Raw genomic sequence first — 17,338 nt, 5'->3', positions numbered from 1 at the left:
TTTGGGGCTGGTCTCAGTGTTGCCCCTCTAGTGCACCAAAGCACTTGAAACTGATTAACAAGCCCCTCTTGCTACTTAACTGACCAGATCAATAGCCCACAAGTCTCATTGACTTGATGCTACACTAAGATTAAAAACTGTTCCTTTCATTTTTTTAAGCAGTATATAATTTATAAATAAAAAAAATGAAATATCATATTGACTCAAGTATTGAGCCCTTTTGCTATGACACTTGAAATTTGGCTTTGGCATCAGATTCTATTGATCGTCATTGAGATGTTTTTAAACCTGTCTGAAGTCCACCTGAGGGTCATTTAAATTGATTGGACTGATTAGGAAAGCCACACACTGACAGCTGTAGGACATTTTTGAGGTTGAACCACATTGACTTCCCATCCTTATCAAAATCATATCAAAATCCAACAGTACACCTACACACACCTGTCGAATTTCCTAGCATTTTAATGCAAAACCAAAAGATCCTAAAGTGCTTGTAAAGTTATTTGTTGTTATTTTCAATGGCAGTATTCACATCTAAGCATTCTAGCAGTGTAGAAGACTCTTATCAGCAGCAGTTTTCAGGCCCTTTCAGTCAAATGCTTGCTCCATTGAAAGGAATAGTAACACTTGTAAAATGCTGATAAAAAAATAGTTTTAACTTTTGGAGCATTTGAACAGGAAGACACTGCCTGCCTCCTCTTGTGGGATGAACCAGGAGTGAAGCAGGAAACTTCTCAGCTATGCAGGGAAAAAACTTGTCACACCCCTTGGACAGCATGGAGACAGACATTTTCCTTGGGCTGGTCAAGCAGCACCCTGAGCTGTGCTGTTCAGTCAAACCCAATAAGCACATCTGATTTAGGTGCAGCATCATCGCAGGTTGCTGATGATCAGAAACACCCCATTATGTATTTAAGTCACAAATTGTTACTCAGGAAATGCGGTTATATTTCACTATTGAAAAACAATGTTTTGCAATAAAAAGGGCACAGAAGCAGTCCAGTCTGCTCCACTGACAGACTGAGAAGATCATTCCTCCCCCAAACTATGCGACTCTTCAATTCCACCAGAGGGGGTAAACGTTGAACATTATTCAAGTTATTGTCTGTTTTTTACCTGCATTTTTTATTACTCTTTAATTTAATATTTTTTGCTGCTGGAGTATGTGAATTTCCCCCTGGGATTAATAAAGTATCTATCTATCTATCTATCTATCTATCTATCTATCTATCTATCTATCTATCTATCTATCTATCTATCTATCTATCTATCTATCTATCTATCTATCTATCTATCTATCTATCTATCTATCTATCTTTAGAATTGCAGCTTTACATTGTTAACCAATCATTTCAAGACAAGTCGAGCGGCTTTATTGTCATCCCATCCAAACACTGTATTGCAGAGCAGCAAATGGTGGCACAAACTCACATTCCCCAGGACTGGCGTGCAACATACACAGAAACAAGCTTGAGACAGGTAAAGAACTACATTAGAAAAAGATAAATGAACAAATAAATAATAGGTAAGTGGATAAATATCAATAATTTAAAATAGTGTGTGATAAATAAATATTATTATGTGCACAGTCTTTCATGTCTGTCTCTTTATCATTTTTTATTTTAAATGATTCCTTTCATATCTATCATTTTTATTTTACTGTATATACTGCCTTTTATGTCTAGCTGTGTATCACTTTCATTTTATATACCGCCTTTCATGTCTGCCTTTGTTTTATTGAGAGCCTTTCAGCAATGGTGGGCCTACAGTTTTGGGGCCCTGAAGCTTGAACTGTTATGGGGGCCCATTGCAACCACAAATGAGGTCTGGGAAACCACTGTTATCTTCTTCAATGGGGCTGCACCACAACAGATAACCACACAGTTTTTAAAAATTGAACCAATGCATCTTAAATTTTGGTTAAAATTTCTATACTGCATTAACTGACATGTCAAAGTCACTGGCGTGAATAAATATTTCTTATGTCTTAAAGTTTTTGAGCTATCTGTGGGGATGAAAATTAAACTTGCTTCTGGGTCTCTTCCGGGATTAGGGGACTTGAATCTTAAGATGCATTCGTTTCATAGTACCTCTCTATCTACCTCTCTGTCAATTTTATTTTATATACTGCCTTTCATATCTATCAATCATTTTTGTAAATATGTAATGCCTTTCATGTCTATCTATCTATCTATCTATCTATCTATCTATCTATCTATCTATCTATCTATCTATCTATCTATCTATCTATCTATCTATCTAGTTTATATTTGATATACCATCTTTCATGTCTATCTCTCTCACTCTATCATTTTTTTCTATAGTGCCTTTTATGTCTATCTGTCTATATATCCTATTACAGTACTGTCATATAATACTTTTTGTCTTTCGATCTATACATACCATTTTCATTTTCTACATTGCCTTTCATGTCTGTCTTTAATTTATATAGTGTTTTTAATATCTACCTTTCTATCAATTTTATGTATATACTGCCTTTCATATCTTTCCATCATTTTTATTTATATACTGCCTTTCATGTCTATTTTTCTATCAGTTTTATTTAATATAGTGCTATCTATCTATCTATCTATCTATCTATCTATCTATCTATCTATCTATCTATCTATCTATCTATCTATCTATCTATCTATCTATCTATCTATCTATCTATCTATCTAACACAGTGTCATTAATTTCTATCTATCTATCTATCTATCTATCTATCTATCTATCTATCTATCTATCTATCTATCTATCTATCTATCTATCTATCTATCTATCTATCTATCTATCTATCATCTTCTTTATTTTATATAATGCATTTCATATCCATCCACAGTCTAATGTACATTTCATCAAAAAAGAAACAAAAAACTCGACTATTATTAGAGAACCGAGTCTACACACATATCACTCCAGAACAACCCGGAGTGCCCGAGAAAGTGTTTTATAACAGCTTCAGTTTGATTGTCTTGGCAACCTTAATCATCATAGCCGTTTGTGATATTATTTTTTAGGATTTCGTACATAATACAGCGCCTATTTTTTAGTCTTCACTAAACTAAAGTATTATTTCAACCTCTTCAGCCCCCAAGCCCAATACCATAACCCCTGACAAATGATATTAAGGCGATCGCAATACCATATGTGAAAAATAATTCCTCCGGGAAAGCTGGTGACAACTTTCATTTTAATTTTTTTTATGAAACGGTAACAAAACGTTTTGGGTAAAAAACGAATCGATATGTGCCACTCACTCAAAAATTATCCCACCCGCGTAATTATCTGTATATCTTTATTTTTTAACCTAGCGATGATACAGCCAGGTGGCAAGACAGTAACGGAATTGGTGCATCGCTCGATACATCGAAGTGATTAACCTATAAAATTTGTACATTGGTCGTTTAATATGTGCTCCATCAAATTAGCCTTTTGAACTGCACAAAGTCGTTCGAGCACCAAGGTATGCCTTAATCAGGCCATAAAATGCACACCAAAAGGGAGTAAATTACATAAGTGAAATAAAAAGCCCTCGTCGGCGGTGTTAGCATCCCTACGTCATTAACATTCCTCCCTTGTCCGCGGTCTGAACAGAAGAGCCTCAGCGAGCAGCCAGAAAGAGTGCAGTGCTCTTGTGTGCGAGCGGAGGTAGCGGTACAGCGGGACCTCAGCGCCGAGGAAGACAGGAGAATTGCTACTGCATCGCGGCACTGACCGCTTGACCTGGAATTAGGACCCTCAGGAAGAGGCTTTCAAATCAGCAACCGCTGAACGCGTTTACTAACAAAAGGCACGGGAGAAAGGAAGAGAAGAAGGAAAATTAAAATCCTGCCACTGTTATCCTCGGCTTCAATATGTATAGGATTTAATACCTGAAGCCGCGAGAGGGGGAAAAAAAGACAACCGGGGATTATATGGCGAATGTGGTTATATTTTCTTTGGAAATGCAAAAGATTATGCATGTATCTGTCTTCCTTGTTCCTGTGCTCTGGGGACTGGCGTTTGGTGGATTATCCAGCGTACAAATAGGTAGGTCACTGGTGGACATATGCATAGTTATCTCATTGCACCCCTACAGCAGCTCGATTGTATTAACATTCCGAACATGAAGGCTGCTCAGTTCTTGAAGCAGCGCCTTATATTGTGTAGTGAGCGCTAAATCCAGTAAGCGCCTCTCTTCTGCTGCCGAATGAAGAGCTCTAGTCTTGTATAGATATGGCTGTGCGATCTTTATGCTTCTGTGCTAACTTTAACGTTGACATATATGTTGTTTTATGGAGCATGAACGATAGGGCTTGGATGCTCAATCTGGCATTCAGCCTAACAGCATGAATAATGCAGCATCTTTTAAGATTTTTTTTTTACTCCCTGTTAATAAATCGATATTTCATTCTTTCATCTTTGTTCTGCAGGGGGTTTATTTCCAAGGGGTGCAGATCAGGAATACAGTGCATTTCGAATAGGAATGGTTCAGTTCGTCACTGCTGATTTTAGACTGACGCCCCATATTGACAATCTGGAAGTAGCAAACAGCTTTGCTGTCACCAATTGTTGTGAGTAATGCAATTGATGTTTTACACATGCATTTTCATCTCTTTTTTAATTTTCATTTTTGTAAGTTTATTATTGTGTCCGTTCTTTGCTGTTTTCTAAGGAGCAAACATTAAGATACCTGAGCTATCAAACGCAGCCTGTCAGGTTTAATTGGACTTAAGAGCTGCTCTCATCTAGCGCCTGTAACGAGAATGTGAGAAGCCCCCCACACACCCACACGCGCAAAGCGCACACTCAGAAATTACCCGTATGTCAGGCTCTTCTCATCTAGAAAGAATATATATATATATATATATGTAATATCAATTTAGGCGTTTACATTTTACAGTTTTTGTATGTAATTACATGTGCACAACAAAAGTGCATTAACACGTTATTTACATGGCGCTCCCTAGTGAGAAAGAAAAATACTCGAATACGCAAGGTGCCAATTAAGAAGATGCCTAGGCGATCGTGCACGTTTTGTACTATCGCCATAGTTGCAGTCCTTTAAAATAATAAACCTAGAGGCAGTGTCATGGCGCATCAATCCCTGAAAAAAATAAAATAATAAAATACTGCAGGAACAAACAAGTGCTTTTCTTGTGAAGCTGATGTTATTAAAAAATGATTCACGAGGAGTACATACAGGCACGGTAATATGAAGAAAGAATCACATTAAATGGCACCTCCAGTTTTCAGTGATAGTATTGTGACGTGGATTGCCAGCTTTAAGCTAATTAGCACAGTGTAGAGAAAGATACAATGGAGGTCGTTTTGTTTTCTGTGCCAGATGACTTCCTCCATTCACACCAAAAGTAGGACATGCCTTTACTTTGTGCATAAGAAAGACACAGAAGGCTGAGGGGGGAAAAAGTGGCACAGCTCAGTCACATTTACATCGAGGAAGGCGTTCAATGTGTGTGTGTGTGCGTGTGTGTACAGACGAGAATTCAAACTAGCGATAGATAGATAGATAGATAGATAGATAGATAGATAGATAGATAGATAGATAGATAGATAGATAGATAGATAGATATAAAAGGCACTATATAATAAATATTAAAAGTGATATAAAATAGAAAAGGAACTATATGAAATGGATTATAGATTCCTGGTGCTGCCTCTACTTAGCTGTTTAATATATATATATATATATATATATATATATATATATATATATATATATATATATATATATATATATAAGGAGGGAAAGAGAAAGAGAAAGAGAGAAAGAGGGAGAGAGCAGTTAAAGGCGATGTTAAAAGTACTATCATAGATTCCTGGTGCGTCTTCTAGTTAAGATGTATAAACTAGTATAACAGAGAGAAAGTGATATTAAAGGTGATGTAAAATATTAAAGGCACTATATCAAATGCATCATTGACTCCTGGTGCTGCTTCAAGTAAACTGTATAAATGAGTACATATATATATATATATATATATATATATATATATATATATATATATATATATATATATATATACATAGAGAGAGAGAGAGAGAGAGAGAGAGAGAGAGAGAGAGAGAGAGAGAGAGAGAGTCAGAGATATTAAAGGTGGTACATAAAAGAAAGGACACTATATCAACTGTATCATAGTTTCCTGGTGCTGCCTCCATTCAGCTATATTTTATATATATATATATATATATATATATATATATATATATATATATATATATATATATATATATATATATATATATATATTTACACATGGATATTAAAGGTGATATAAAATCTTAAAGGCACTATATCAAATGTGTCACAGTTTCCTGGTGGTACCTCCATTCATCTATAATATTGAGAATGTATATATAGAGAAATTAAGGGAGGTACATAATAGAAAAATCACAATATTAAATATGTCATAGATAGGAATATACTGTGTTAAAGGGGGCATATAATGGAAAAGACACTTTATCAAATGTAAAATACATTCTTGGTGCTTCCTGCATTTAGTAATATATACAAGTGATAGATAGATAGATAGATAGATAGATAGATAGATAGATAGATAGATAGATAGATAGATAGATAGATAGATAGATATTAAATGTCATATATAACAGAAAAGGCACTTTATGAAATGTGCTGTATCATAAATTCCCACTATACAGTATATATTTGTACAGAGATGAGAGAGACAGAGACAAAGAGACACACAGACAGATAGAGAGAAGCATAGATGGCCATGTAAGATGTTATTCAATAGGTTGACAGATAGAGGAGTACATATCAGTGTACAGTGTATATAAATATTCGAAAAATGTAAGTGATTTAATTTTCAAACCAAAATGTTTTTATTTATTTACTATAAGATAATCCATCCATCCATTATCCAGCCCGCTATATCTTAACTACAGGGTCACGGGATCTGCTGGAGCCAATCCCAGCCAACACAGGGCGTAAGGCAGGAAACAAACCCCGGGCAGGGTGCCAGCCCACCGCAGTACTATAAAATAACGAAAGCAGTTTGTTTCAAAATGGTCAATTAAGACATGTTAAATACAGGTCAGACTCCAATTTTCTATACTGACACCTAAATGTCTGCTGTGTCCCACAGAGTGTGTTATTTATTACTTGAAACTTCGAAGAAACTGGTAATTATTATACTGTTGTACTGTACTGTTATACTGTTGAACAGGTACTTTTTAAATTTGTGCCTGGTGAAAAATTGTAATAGGCATTTTTAATGTTATTAAAATTAAAAGAAAAATAATTATTGAGCAAAGCATGTAATTATTTTTACAGTTGGATTTCAAAAAATAACAACAGATGATAAAAAAAAAAAAGATTTTTTTCCCTGAATAAAATTAGCAAGTGACTAATGGCACGTAATTATCAGCACTGGTGTTCTGTATGAAGGAAACAAAGAGATAGGTAGGGTTAGAACAGAAAGTGCTTATTTGTTAACAGCATTGTACTATAATAAAGAATCGGGTTAAACTGATATTGGCAAGTGTTTGAGTGGATGGTTATTTTAGAGTATGCGATGAATTAGATAACTCTTTCTTTCTTTCTTTCTTTCTTTCTTTCTTTCTTTCTTTCTTTCTTTCTTTCTTTCTTTCTTTCTTTCTTTCTTTCTTTCTTTCTTTCTTTCTTTCTGTCTGTCTGTTCATTTGTAGGCCATTTCCATTTTAAATAAAATTGGCAGCCCTGCAGGCTTTACTGCACCATTGTGACATGTGGGTGCTGATTCAGGCAAAAAAAACCTCTAATTTTCCGATAATTTCACTTAACACACATTTTAAATTGCTTCTGCAGTTACATCTTATTATCTTTTTTTTGTTTTTTTCTCTTCTCAAGTGTAGTGTCCGTCGTGGTCTGATTGTTTCTCACACGACTTTTTGAAAGTGAGAGGTGGAATACATCTGCATGCTAAATGGAAGACAGTGGTGACGAGGCAATTCCCTTAAGACATGTTTGCTGGCCCATTTCAGATCAGCTGCTGTGTTTCAGATGCTCACCTTTCACCTTCTCTAGACCTAATTTTGAACATACAAAATGATGTATTATGCAGCTACAGAATTGTTAAATAAATGTGAGCCATTCAGTTGCAATTGACTATCTATTTTGGCAGAGGGCTTCAGTCATAGATAGTTTACTTATAGCAGATGCTTTCTTTTTCATTTTCGTAACCATATAATAACTTGTGAATTTCTGGACGAGTCCTGTGTTCAGCCCTGATGTCTTTAGCACAGTAACAGCAGGTATTTTTCCAAACGTTTCACGGTAAAAGATGAGTTAGGATCCACACTAATGCATAACTTAATACATTACATAACAAAGCACAGAAGTAAATTGTTAAGATTAAATCAAACATGGATTTTACATATTTGATACAATATTTATCGCGTTGACTGGGGGGCATACCCAAGTGGATAAAGTGTTGACTGAAACCCATAAACCAGCAGGCACATTCTGTACCTCTGACTCACTAAGAGGCTCAGAGTAAATCAAGCAACCTGCCTGTGCTCACACTGTATACAGTAACACAAAATCCAAACAATTATAGCTTTACACACATCAACTATAATCATGTTTTTTCAATTAAAGTATATTACATGTATTTAGTGCATGTACGTGATGCTTAAATATGCCTTTAGCACCAGAGTTACACTCATTGTTGGATTAAGTCAGTGGCGTGATCAGAGAATGGTGTCTCGTTTTATTTAGTGGCTGTGCTTGAGCTGAGCTCATCATTAATGTTTGTCTAAAGATGTGGTTTCTGTAGCCACAGGCATGTAAACAATGCAGCTGACACAAGAAACACAACAGAAACAACAAAAATCACCAAAGTATAGTTAAAAAAAATCAAAACTGATTTAAATGGATGCTGAGGTAATAAGTATTAATTGAAGTGTGAAGAAATGCCTAGATCTGTACCAAGAGATGCATAGGTTAAAAATAGTAATTAAAATGATAGGATTCATAGTTTACGTATTCTTATTTTTATGGTATACAGTACATGTGATAATACTGACCCAATAAACCCCATAGAACACAGAGAACAGAGAATTGATTTAACAAAGGCGAACACATACTGTATATAGGATATTCCACTCTGAGTCACTAATAGTACACGTAATAGCAAAAGTGCTTAACACTCTTGGCTTAGCAAATACATAAATGTAAAAGAAACCAAATGCAATTTCAATCTTAATTACTCTAAGATTTTAGTGAAGGAAGTAGAATGAATGCAGTTGTTATAAAAAGTAATGTTCATTTTTTCATTTTCTAGAACACTCACTCCAGTCAAGGGTAGCATCTTTCAGAAATGGTGAGCGTCATCATAGTACATCAGGATTCCTGGAAACTGTGCTCTCCTTGTAATGATAATTACATAAAAGTCTAAAGTAATACTTTAAACTGATAATGGCTTGTAGCATACCTCTAATAAAATAAATACTTTACAGTATATAACACAAGAGAGTTGATTTTCAAATTATGCATAAAACATATAAATTAGTGTACAGTACTGGCAGCACTAATATCACTTTTGTATAAAGGATGACTTGTTTAAAACAATTTAGCTGAAAAGTATGGACAATTTTTCTTGGCATTCCTCCTACTAAAAATCTTATTAAAATACTTTTTTTTGCATATTTAATGGTGATAAATGTTGACAAAATTTTTGTCAAAATTATACTTATAAGGGTATAAAAAACACAAAATGAATATTTGCTCACTTAGTTAGCCATTACTGTCACAGATACTGAGTATATAATACAAGCACGTCTGTCGTGGAATTAATGAGACTGATTGAAAACACGTAAAGAACTGAAGTCGATATGCTGACGGACCTCACAGAAGACAAATTTATAGCTTTAGTTTACAAAAGAAAATCTCTTTAATATTAATCTCAATAATTTCATGACATATGCTGTATTAATCATTAGCAAAGAGTAGTGAGGAGCTGGTGCCCACCCTGGCACCATTTTGACAAAAGACAAGAGACACTCTGACTCCTCACAATCCTGCATTAGATTAAGCAGATTCTGTTAATGTTATGTACAACCTGCCGTACACTCTGTGCTGCTGGGAAAGGGAATGAAGGCACCTGTATATATGCATTTGTGTCCATATGTACTGTATATATAAATGTGTGTGTGTGTACACACAGTACATACTGTATATGCAATATGCCCTATAGCCTAAATTAGACTGCACAAAAATTATAAAATGGCATATTACGTTATCTATCTATCTATCTCTATTATATACTGCCTTTCCTATCTATCTATCTATCTATCTATCTATCTATCTATCTATCTATCTATCTATCTATCTATCTATCTATCTATCTATCTATCTATCTATCTATCTATCTCTATTATATACTGCCTTTCCTATCTATCTATCTATCTATCTATCTATCTATCTATCTATCTATCTATCTATCTATCTATCTATCTATCTATCTATCTATCTATCTATCTATCTATTATATAGTGCCTTTCACATCTATCTATCTATCTATCTATCTATCTATCTATCTATCTATCTATCTATCTATCTATCTATCTATCTATCTATCTATCTATCTATTATATAGTGCCTTTCACATCTATCTATCTATCTATCTATCTATCTATCTATCTATCTATCTATCTATCTATCTATCTATCTATCTATCTATCTATCTATCTATCTATCTATCTATTATATAGTGCCTTTCACATCTATCTATCTATCTATCTATCTATCTATCTATCTATCTATCTATCTATCTATCTATCTATCTATCTATCTATCTATCTATCTATCTATCTATTATATAGTGCCTTTCACATCTATCTATCTTTCTATCTATCTATCTATCTATCTATCTATCTATCTATCTATCTATCTATCTATCTATCTATCTATCTATCTATCTATCTATCTATTATATAGTGCCTTTCACATCTATCTATCTATCTATCTATCTATCTATCTATCTATCTATCTATCTATCTATCTATCTATCTATCTATCTATCTATCTATCTATCTATCTATCTCTATTATATACTGCCTTTCCTATCTATCTATCTATCTATCTATCTATCTATCTATCTATCTATCTATCTATCTATCTATCTATCTATCTATCTGTCTGTCTGTCTGTCTGTCTGTCTGTCTGTCTGTCTGTCTGTCTGTCTATCTATCTATCTATCTATCAATCTCTATTATATACTGCCTTTCCTATCTATCTATCTATCTATCTATCTATCTATCTATCTATCTATCTATCTATCTATCTATCTATCTATCTATCTATCTATCTATCTATCTATTATATAGTGCCTTTCACATCTATCTATCTATCTATCTATCTATCTATCTATCTATCTATCTATCTATCTATCTATCTATCTATCTATCTATCTATCTATTATATAGTGCCTTTCACATCTATCTATCTATCTATCTATCTATCTATCTATCTATCTATCTATCTATCTATCTATCTATCTATCTATTATATAGTGCCTTTCACATCTATCTATCTATCTATCTATCTATCTATCTATCTATCTATCTATCTATCTATCTATCTATCTATCTATCTATCTATCTATCTATCTATCTATCTATCTATCTATTATATAGTGCCTTTCACATCTATCTATCTATCTATCTATCTATCTATCTATCTATCTATCTATCTATCTATCATATAGTGCCCTTCATACCTATTTATGTATCTATGTATCAGATAAGCAACACCCACACATATATGTGCATACATCATAAGCCTGCACAAAACTGATTCATATCTTGGCTGGAAGCCAATGCCACAGTTTCTCCAACCATGTAATAAGTAAAACAAGTGTGACCAGAAAATAGCTGGATTGAAGGTGAAGTTAATAGTCAATTTAAATTATAAACCTAAAATCCAGAACATTTTAATGTGACTCATTGTTGGTTGAATCCTGCATATTACTGCTTTGCTGTGCTTTTACTTCATGTGTCACTAGGTCTTCATTTTTAGACACAGCTGCACGAATGTTTTGAGCCCTCCAAGCATTAATAATTGGTTTGTACGCTGTAGCTAAAGCTTTCAGGTTGAATTGTTGAAACTGAAGGAGAAGTAGCAAGTGCTTATGAAATATACCTTTAAAAAAGACCTATGTGTATCTTCATTAAGGTTTAAGAACCACACAAAATGAGAATATTGTATCTAGTAGAGTACAAAATGGTAGCCCCAAAAGACATGATATTTAGTTAAATTAAATATTTTATTAGTGAACAATTCTGTGCTGCTGACATTTTTAATAATTGCATCAAAATATCTTTTTAATTTTATTAAATTTTTCAGATATTATAGGATTTTGCAGATTTATGGATTTTGAAGCAGATCAAATCTTAGTAAATTTGGCAGATTTCTTTAGGTTTACTTGTTGATCAGGGGTAAATCATTTTGAGATATGATATGTAGAACATTGATCTTTCCACTGAGTTATAGGGGGTGGAGTGTGTTAATTCATGATGAGCAAAGTATATAAAAATGTTTTGTTATTATTATTATTGATACTAGTAGCAGTAGTAGAAGTAGTAAGCATTTTTGTTAATAGTATGGTATAGTATATCACAATACATTTTTCATAGCGTTATATTATCAGAAATGGTATCACTCCATATAAATGTATGAGGAGTGAGACTTGATCCAAGAATAATGGAGGGATATACAAAAAATGTAGCTTTTTAAAGATTCTGTCAGCTTTGTCACGAATACACTATACTTTTCAATAACTGCAGGATTTTTTTGTCTATCAATATTTGTCATATTTAACATGTTAACATATTTAGATCACTTTACTTTTATCTTATGAAAATAATAATACTCATGATCAAAGTGGTAGCAAAATGTAAACTGTGTACATTTTGTTTAACTTAATATATATATACAGTATATATATAGTAAGTAGTTGGGGTCAAATAATTGCTGAAATACCCTGGTACGTCTTTCAATAACGGAAATCAAAGAAAAAAATAACATAAATCAGAACACACTATGCATCCTATACCAGTTTTCATTAGTGGTTAAGTGTTTCTGTTTAAGGATCTCCTGCTTCTTCAGCTGCAGGTTTAGAATTGATCGGCAGCTTCCCATTTAATGTGGTCATACATATTTATTGGAGCCAAAAAGGTGTACTTCCATTACAACAAAGTGCCCAGAAGACCTTGAAATGCCTGAACGAATCATCCACAGAGCAGTTAGTTAAAGTAACTTTAAATTTTTGCAGCTCTCGATTGCGGCCAAATGAAAAAATACGTTGCCAGTGAATTTGGAATTTCGCCTTCGACACTGTCAACCTTCTTGAAAGACCGAACAAAACAAAGAAGAAAAATCTTGGGTTGCAAATGTATGCTAACTGCTGCATTTGAAGACTTCAAAAAAGCCATTTTTATGTGGTTCAGTGATGCTCGTTCAAGAAACATTCCTATTAATGTGGCACTCATTCAAGAAAATGTGAAGTTTCTAAACTCTCTTGGGACCTCCCACAACTTGACAACACGCCGAAGAGCATCGCGAAGTGCAATCACTGCGTCTGCGGAAGACTGTTTATATGTTGCCTACAAAGGAAATGGCAGAAACAGGCAGCATAGGCTGTCTGTAGCCACAATAGAGACCACATGGATTTGCTTGTCTCATTTATCCAATTCTAGTGGTCCTTGACATGTCTCTTTAATTGTGGGTGGTCCAAATGATTCAGTTCCGACCGACTCAGCCCCATTCCAGACAATATTGTGCCATAAATTCTACCTATCTCTTACACTCCAGTGTTTTTTTCCTGGGATTACAGGTTCATAGAATGTTTATGATTTTAGCATAAGGCTGCAACAAAATAAAATGTACAAAAAGGTGAAAGGGGTTTTGAATACTTTATGTAGTCACTGTATGTATTGTGGACATCAGGGGTTCGCTCTGGACACAAATGAAAAGCTACAGATCCTGATATCTTGTAATTGACTCCTCTGGGACATCCCATTCATCCACAGGGCCTGCTGTGATGGTGCCAGTCCTCCATAAAAAATCTTTTTTTTTGTCTTGTGATGAATTCCTTTTGGCTGTAGAGGTTGGTGTGTACATTGAGGTATAGCCTTCCATTTTGCCAGGCCTATAAAGGAAATGGATGTCTGCTGTGTCATGCCAAAAAGGGCTAGTCTTTAATCGAAGCCCCCACTTCTGTAATTTATTCACAATCAGAAACTGCTTTTGCAGCTTCTTCCTTTAAAAATGAGCTTGTTGACTGTAAGCTGAATTTTGAGGGACATATAGAATTAGATGGTGTGCCATTAATGTTATCTGTATAATGGACTGCACTGACCATTGATGAATGTCTTTGAAACTCAATATAATTCAGCTTCAGCTAATATGAGCCAGAACATTTATATAAATGTTTATTTAATCATCATCTCATTGCTAAAAACAACCAACAACACAGAAAATGTACTGCCAAATACAAAACCCACATGGTGCGTGATTAATTCAGCTGTGAAGAACCAATGTTCCCAAATGCATTAAAAATGTTCACCAATGGTGAATCAGAGTGATATGCAGTTTTGCAAGCTTCCCATGATGCAGCCTTCTAGGTTAGAAGATACTCTTGTCTTTATTAACAAGTTTCTTTTCAAATTCTTTACCATCTGTGGGAACGTACAATGAACTGTGATTAATCGTCACAGGTTTATTAAAAGTAGACGGCTTACTCGTTTCCCGCAAAGTTGGATTCTGCATTATGACTTCCAAATATAATATCTTAGTCGAAGCACCGGGCATTGGCTGGGTGTATTTGTAGAATGGATGCAAGAAAGATAGCAAAGATGTATTTGTTTTTTAAATAGTAACCCTGTTGTTATTGCTAGCTGTGCCTTCCGTCATCCACACTGCCACTGTATCGATGTCTCTGCTCTCGTGAGTCGAAAATTTGTTTGTTTTGGGTCCGATTGGATTCCAGAATTGCGGTAACTTCTTGTTGGGTTGTAACTATCAACGCTGTCATGTCTGATGCATCCGATTAGTTCAAGGTAAACAGTTTATAGTGCTTAAATTATAAAGAAAAGCCAACCAAACAGGAGCTACACAGCAACCGTTTGACTCTCCTTTGTGTTGCGCTGCACTTCCATTCTCTATCAAACCTCACTGAACACCCCTCTTCAAACTGCATGATACAGTCAACCCTTGATATACGACCGGCCTGACATGCGAACAACTTGATTTACGACCAAAATTTTTGTTTTGATTTACGACCAACATCTTGCGTTACGACCTGAATGCGGTCACGTGTATCCGCTTGTGCGATTGTAAACAAACAGCCGAGAGCGTTTGTAAGCGTCAGTCGGAGCCCAGATACATGTGTTTGTGGACGTAATTTCGGTCAGTGCAGTGATTTATATAATTTATTTCGATAATTGCTAAGGAAGGAAGAGAAGGTAATGAAGGTAAAGAAAGCAATCACAATCGAATCGAAGAAGGAAGTTGTGCGGAAATATGAGTGGTGTTCGTGTGACCGATCTCGCTAATATGTACAGCATGTCGAAATCCACCATTTCGACAATTTTACAAAGAAAAAGTTTCCATAAGGAGGCTCCTTCTAAACAATAACCACCTTCCATTTCATTCTCCTCCTCCTCCCTTCCTGCGGCCCAAAGATGTCAATTAAATGGTGAGTACAATATGAAATTGTTGTTTCTGGTAGGCTAGGCACTTTTTATAACTTTTTGGTTAGTACATTAGAAAAAATTATTGGTGTTTTGGTAAATTATGCACATTATACAACCCTTTTTTGTTATGAAAAGGTTAAGTAAGTGTTGCAGTGGGAGGTTCGGAATGCATTATGGGAATTTCCATTATTTCTTATGGGAAAAGTAGTCTTGACTTACAACCAACTTGAGTTACAACCAGCCTTCGCGAACAAATTGAGTTCGTAAGTCAAGGGTCCACTGTACTACATTTTATATGATAGTAGAGAGAAGCAGCACACACTGATGTGTGGGTAAGTTATGTTAAGCTCTGCTCATTTTGTTTGCTAGTTTGGCTTTTAGAATTTTCAGATGTTTCACTTGCTTTGAGCCAGCAGGTGGCACCAGTGTGCAAACTGTAGCACATAGAGGAAAAAAAAAAAAAAAACACTGGGACCTCCAGGGTCAAAATTTTGGGTTTCAAAGTAGTTAATTTTGTTAAATGGTCTAAGGGAGCAACTATGCAAACTTCAGTGTAAATTGTTCAAAGAATGCAGGATTGTATAGGAAACATATAGGCAAACAGACAGAAATTCCCTTTTACGTATATAGATTGTATTTGACCCAGTCTAAGCTTGAAAAAAATTTTTCTTTTTAAGATAGTGATTTTTTTTTGTACAAATTTGAAAGTTTTGACAATATCCGTTTTCTTTAACAAAGTATTATTTATTTTTGATTCTGCATATTTTAAAAAGTCTGGTCACTGGTTTCAGCTCCTTAATTTTCATAGATGCTTCCATATTGGGTTTTCTGAAGTGCTGCATCATAATTTGAACTTATGGTTTATTGTTAATATTATTTGTAGAAGCCATTTGCTAGTTATTTAAGCTAAATTAAATGTTTGCCTATATATTAGTGTATAGTCTATTTGAGGTTCTTCCAACCCCTACAAGCTGAACTGAATTGGTATATCCTTATATTATTTTGCTTGTGTTTGTCCGTTCTCAATATCAACGGTTGCCACAACTATTCTATCCCTCCACAACAACAGTGAGAAATCCGTGCTCCTGACGGAGTTTTAGTCTTAGGCTTATTTTCAAATCTTCAATTCGTCAATGTGACCAATTATCGACTGTGGTATTTGACTTTTTATTCGGTGCATATTTTGTTACTGAATGAAACTGCATTATGACACTACCATTTTACACCTCCTTTTTCCTTCACTTCAATGTAAGCCTCTTGATAAAATGAAAAGGAACATACAGCATAGCTGCGACCAACAGAAATGGTCTCGCTGGCCTACATACTGAGAGCAAAGCAGAGAAGCTGAAACATCTACATCACGCCAGACCAACAAGCACAGGCAAGATGCCTTAGAACAACAAAGACAATGTATGACAAACCACAGAGTGACATTATCTGAAGTTCAGCGGCAGCAAGTCTTGCAGTGAATGAAAAACGAATTACACATACAACCTTTCTGACGAGAAGCGGAAAACTGTCAGACAACAAGAAACGTTACGACAGAAAAACTACAGGGATTCCATTACACTAACAACTCAAAACAAGATATTCCCTTTATATTACGGTGCAAGCAATTCCCCGTTCGTTCAGCATATTG

General features: G+C 34.8%; 1 protein-coding gene across 5 annotated transcripts in view; it reads left to right on the top strand.

Annotated features, from left to right (window-relative positions):
* Positions 1-3,448: 3,448 nt before the first annotated feature.
* The window catches only part of gria2b (glutamate receptor, ionotropic, AMPA 2b), a 185,614-nt gene continuing 171,724 nt past the window's right edge, over positions 3,449-17,338 (top strand). The window contains exons 1-2 of one of the 5 annotated variants that reach the window (XM_028802665.2): positions 3,449-4,032; positions 4,416-4,556. In XM_028802665.2, coding sequence (XP_028658498.1) covers positions 3,918-4,032; positions 4,416-4,556 — 256 coding nt within the window. In that variant the 5' untranslated portion in view covers positions 3,449-3,917. The remainder of the gene's footprint in view (positions 4,033-4,415; positions 4,557-17,338) is intronic. The other 4 variants (XM_051928137.1, XM_051928136.1, XM_051928135.1 and 1 more) reach the window with 4 other exon arrangements.

The sequence above is a fragment of the Erpetoichthys calabaricus genome, chromosome 5, assembly GCF_900747795.2.
Source record: "Erpetoichthys calabaricus chromosome 5, fErpCal1.3, whole genome shotgun sequence".
Classification (NCBI taxonomy): Eukaryota; Metazoa; Chordata; class Cladistia; order Polypteriformes; family Polypteridae; genus Erpetoichthys; species Erpetoichthys calabaricus.
This window is presented reverse-complemented; position numbering and strand designations above follow the sequence as displayed.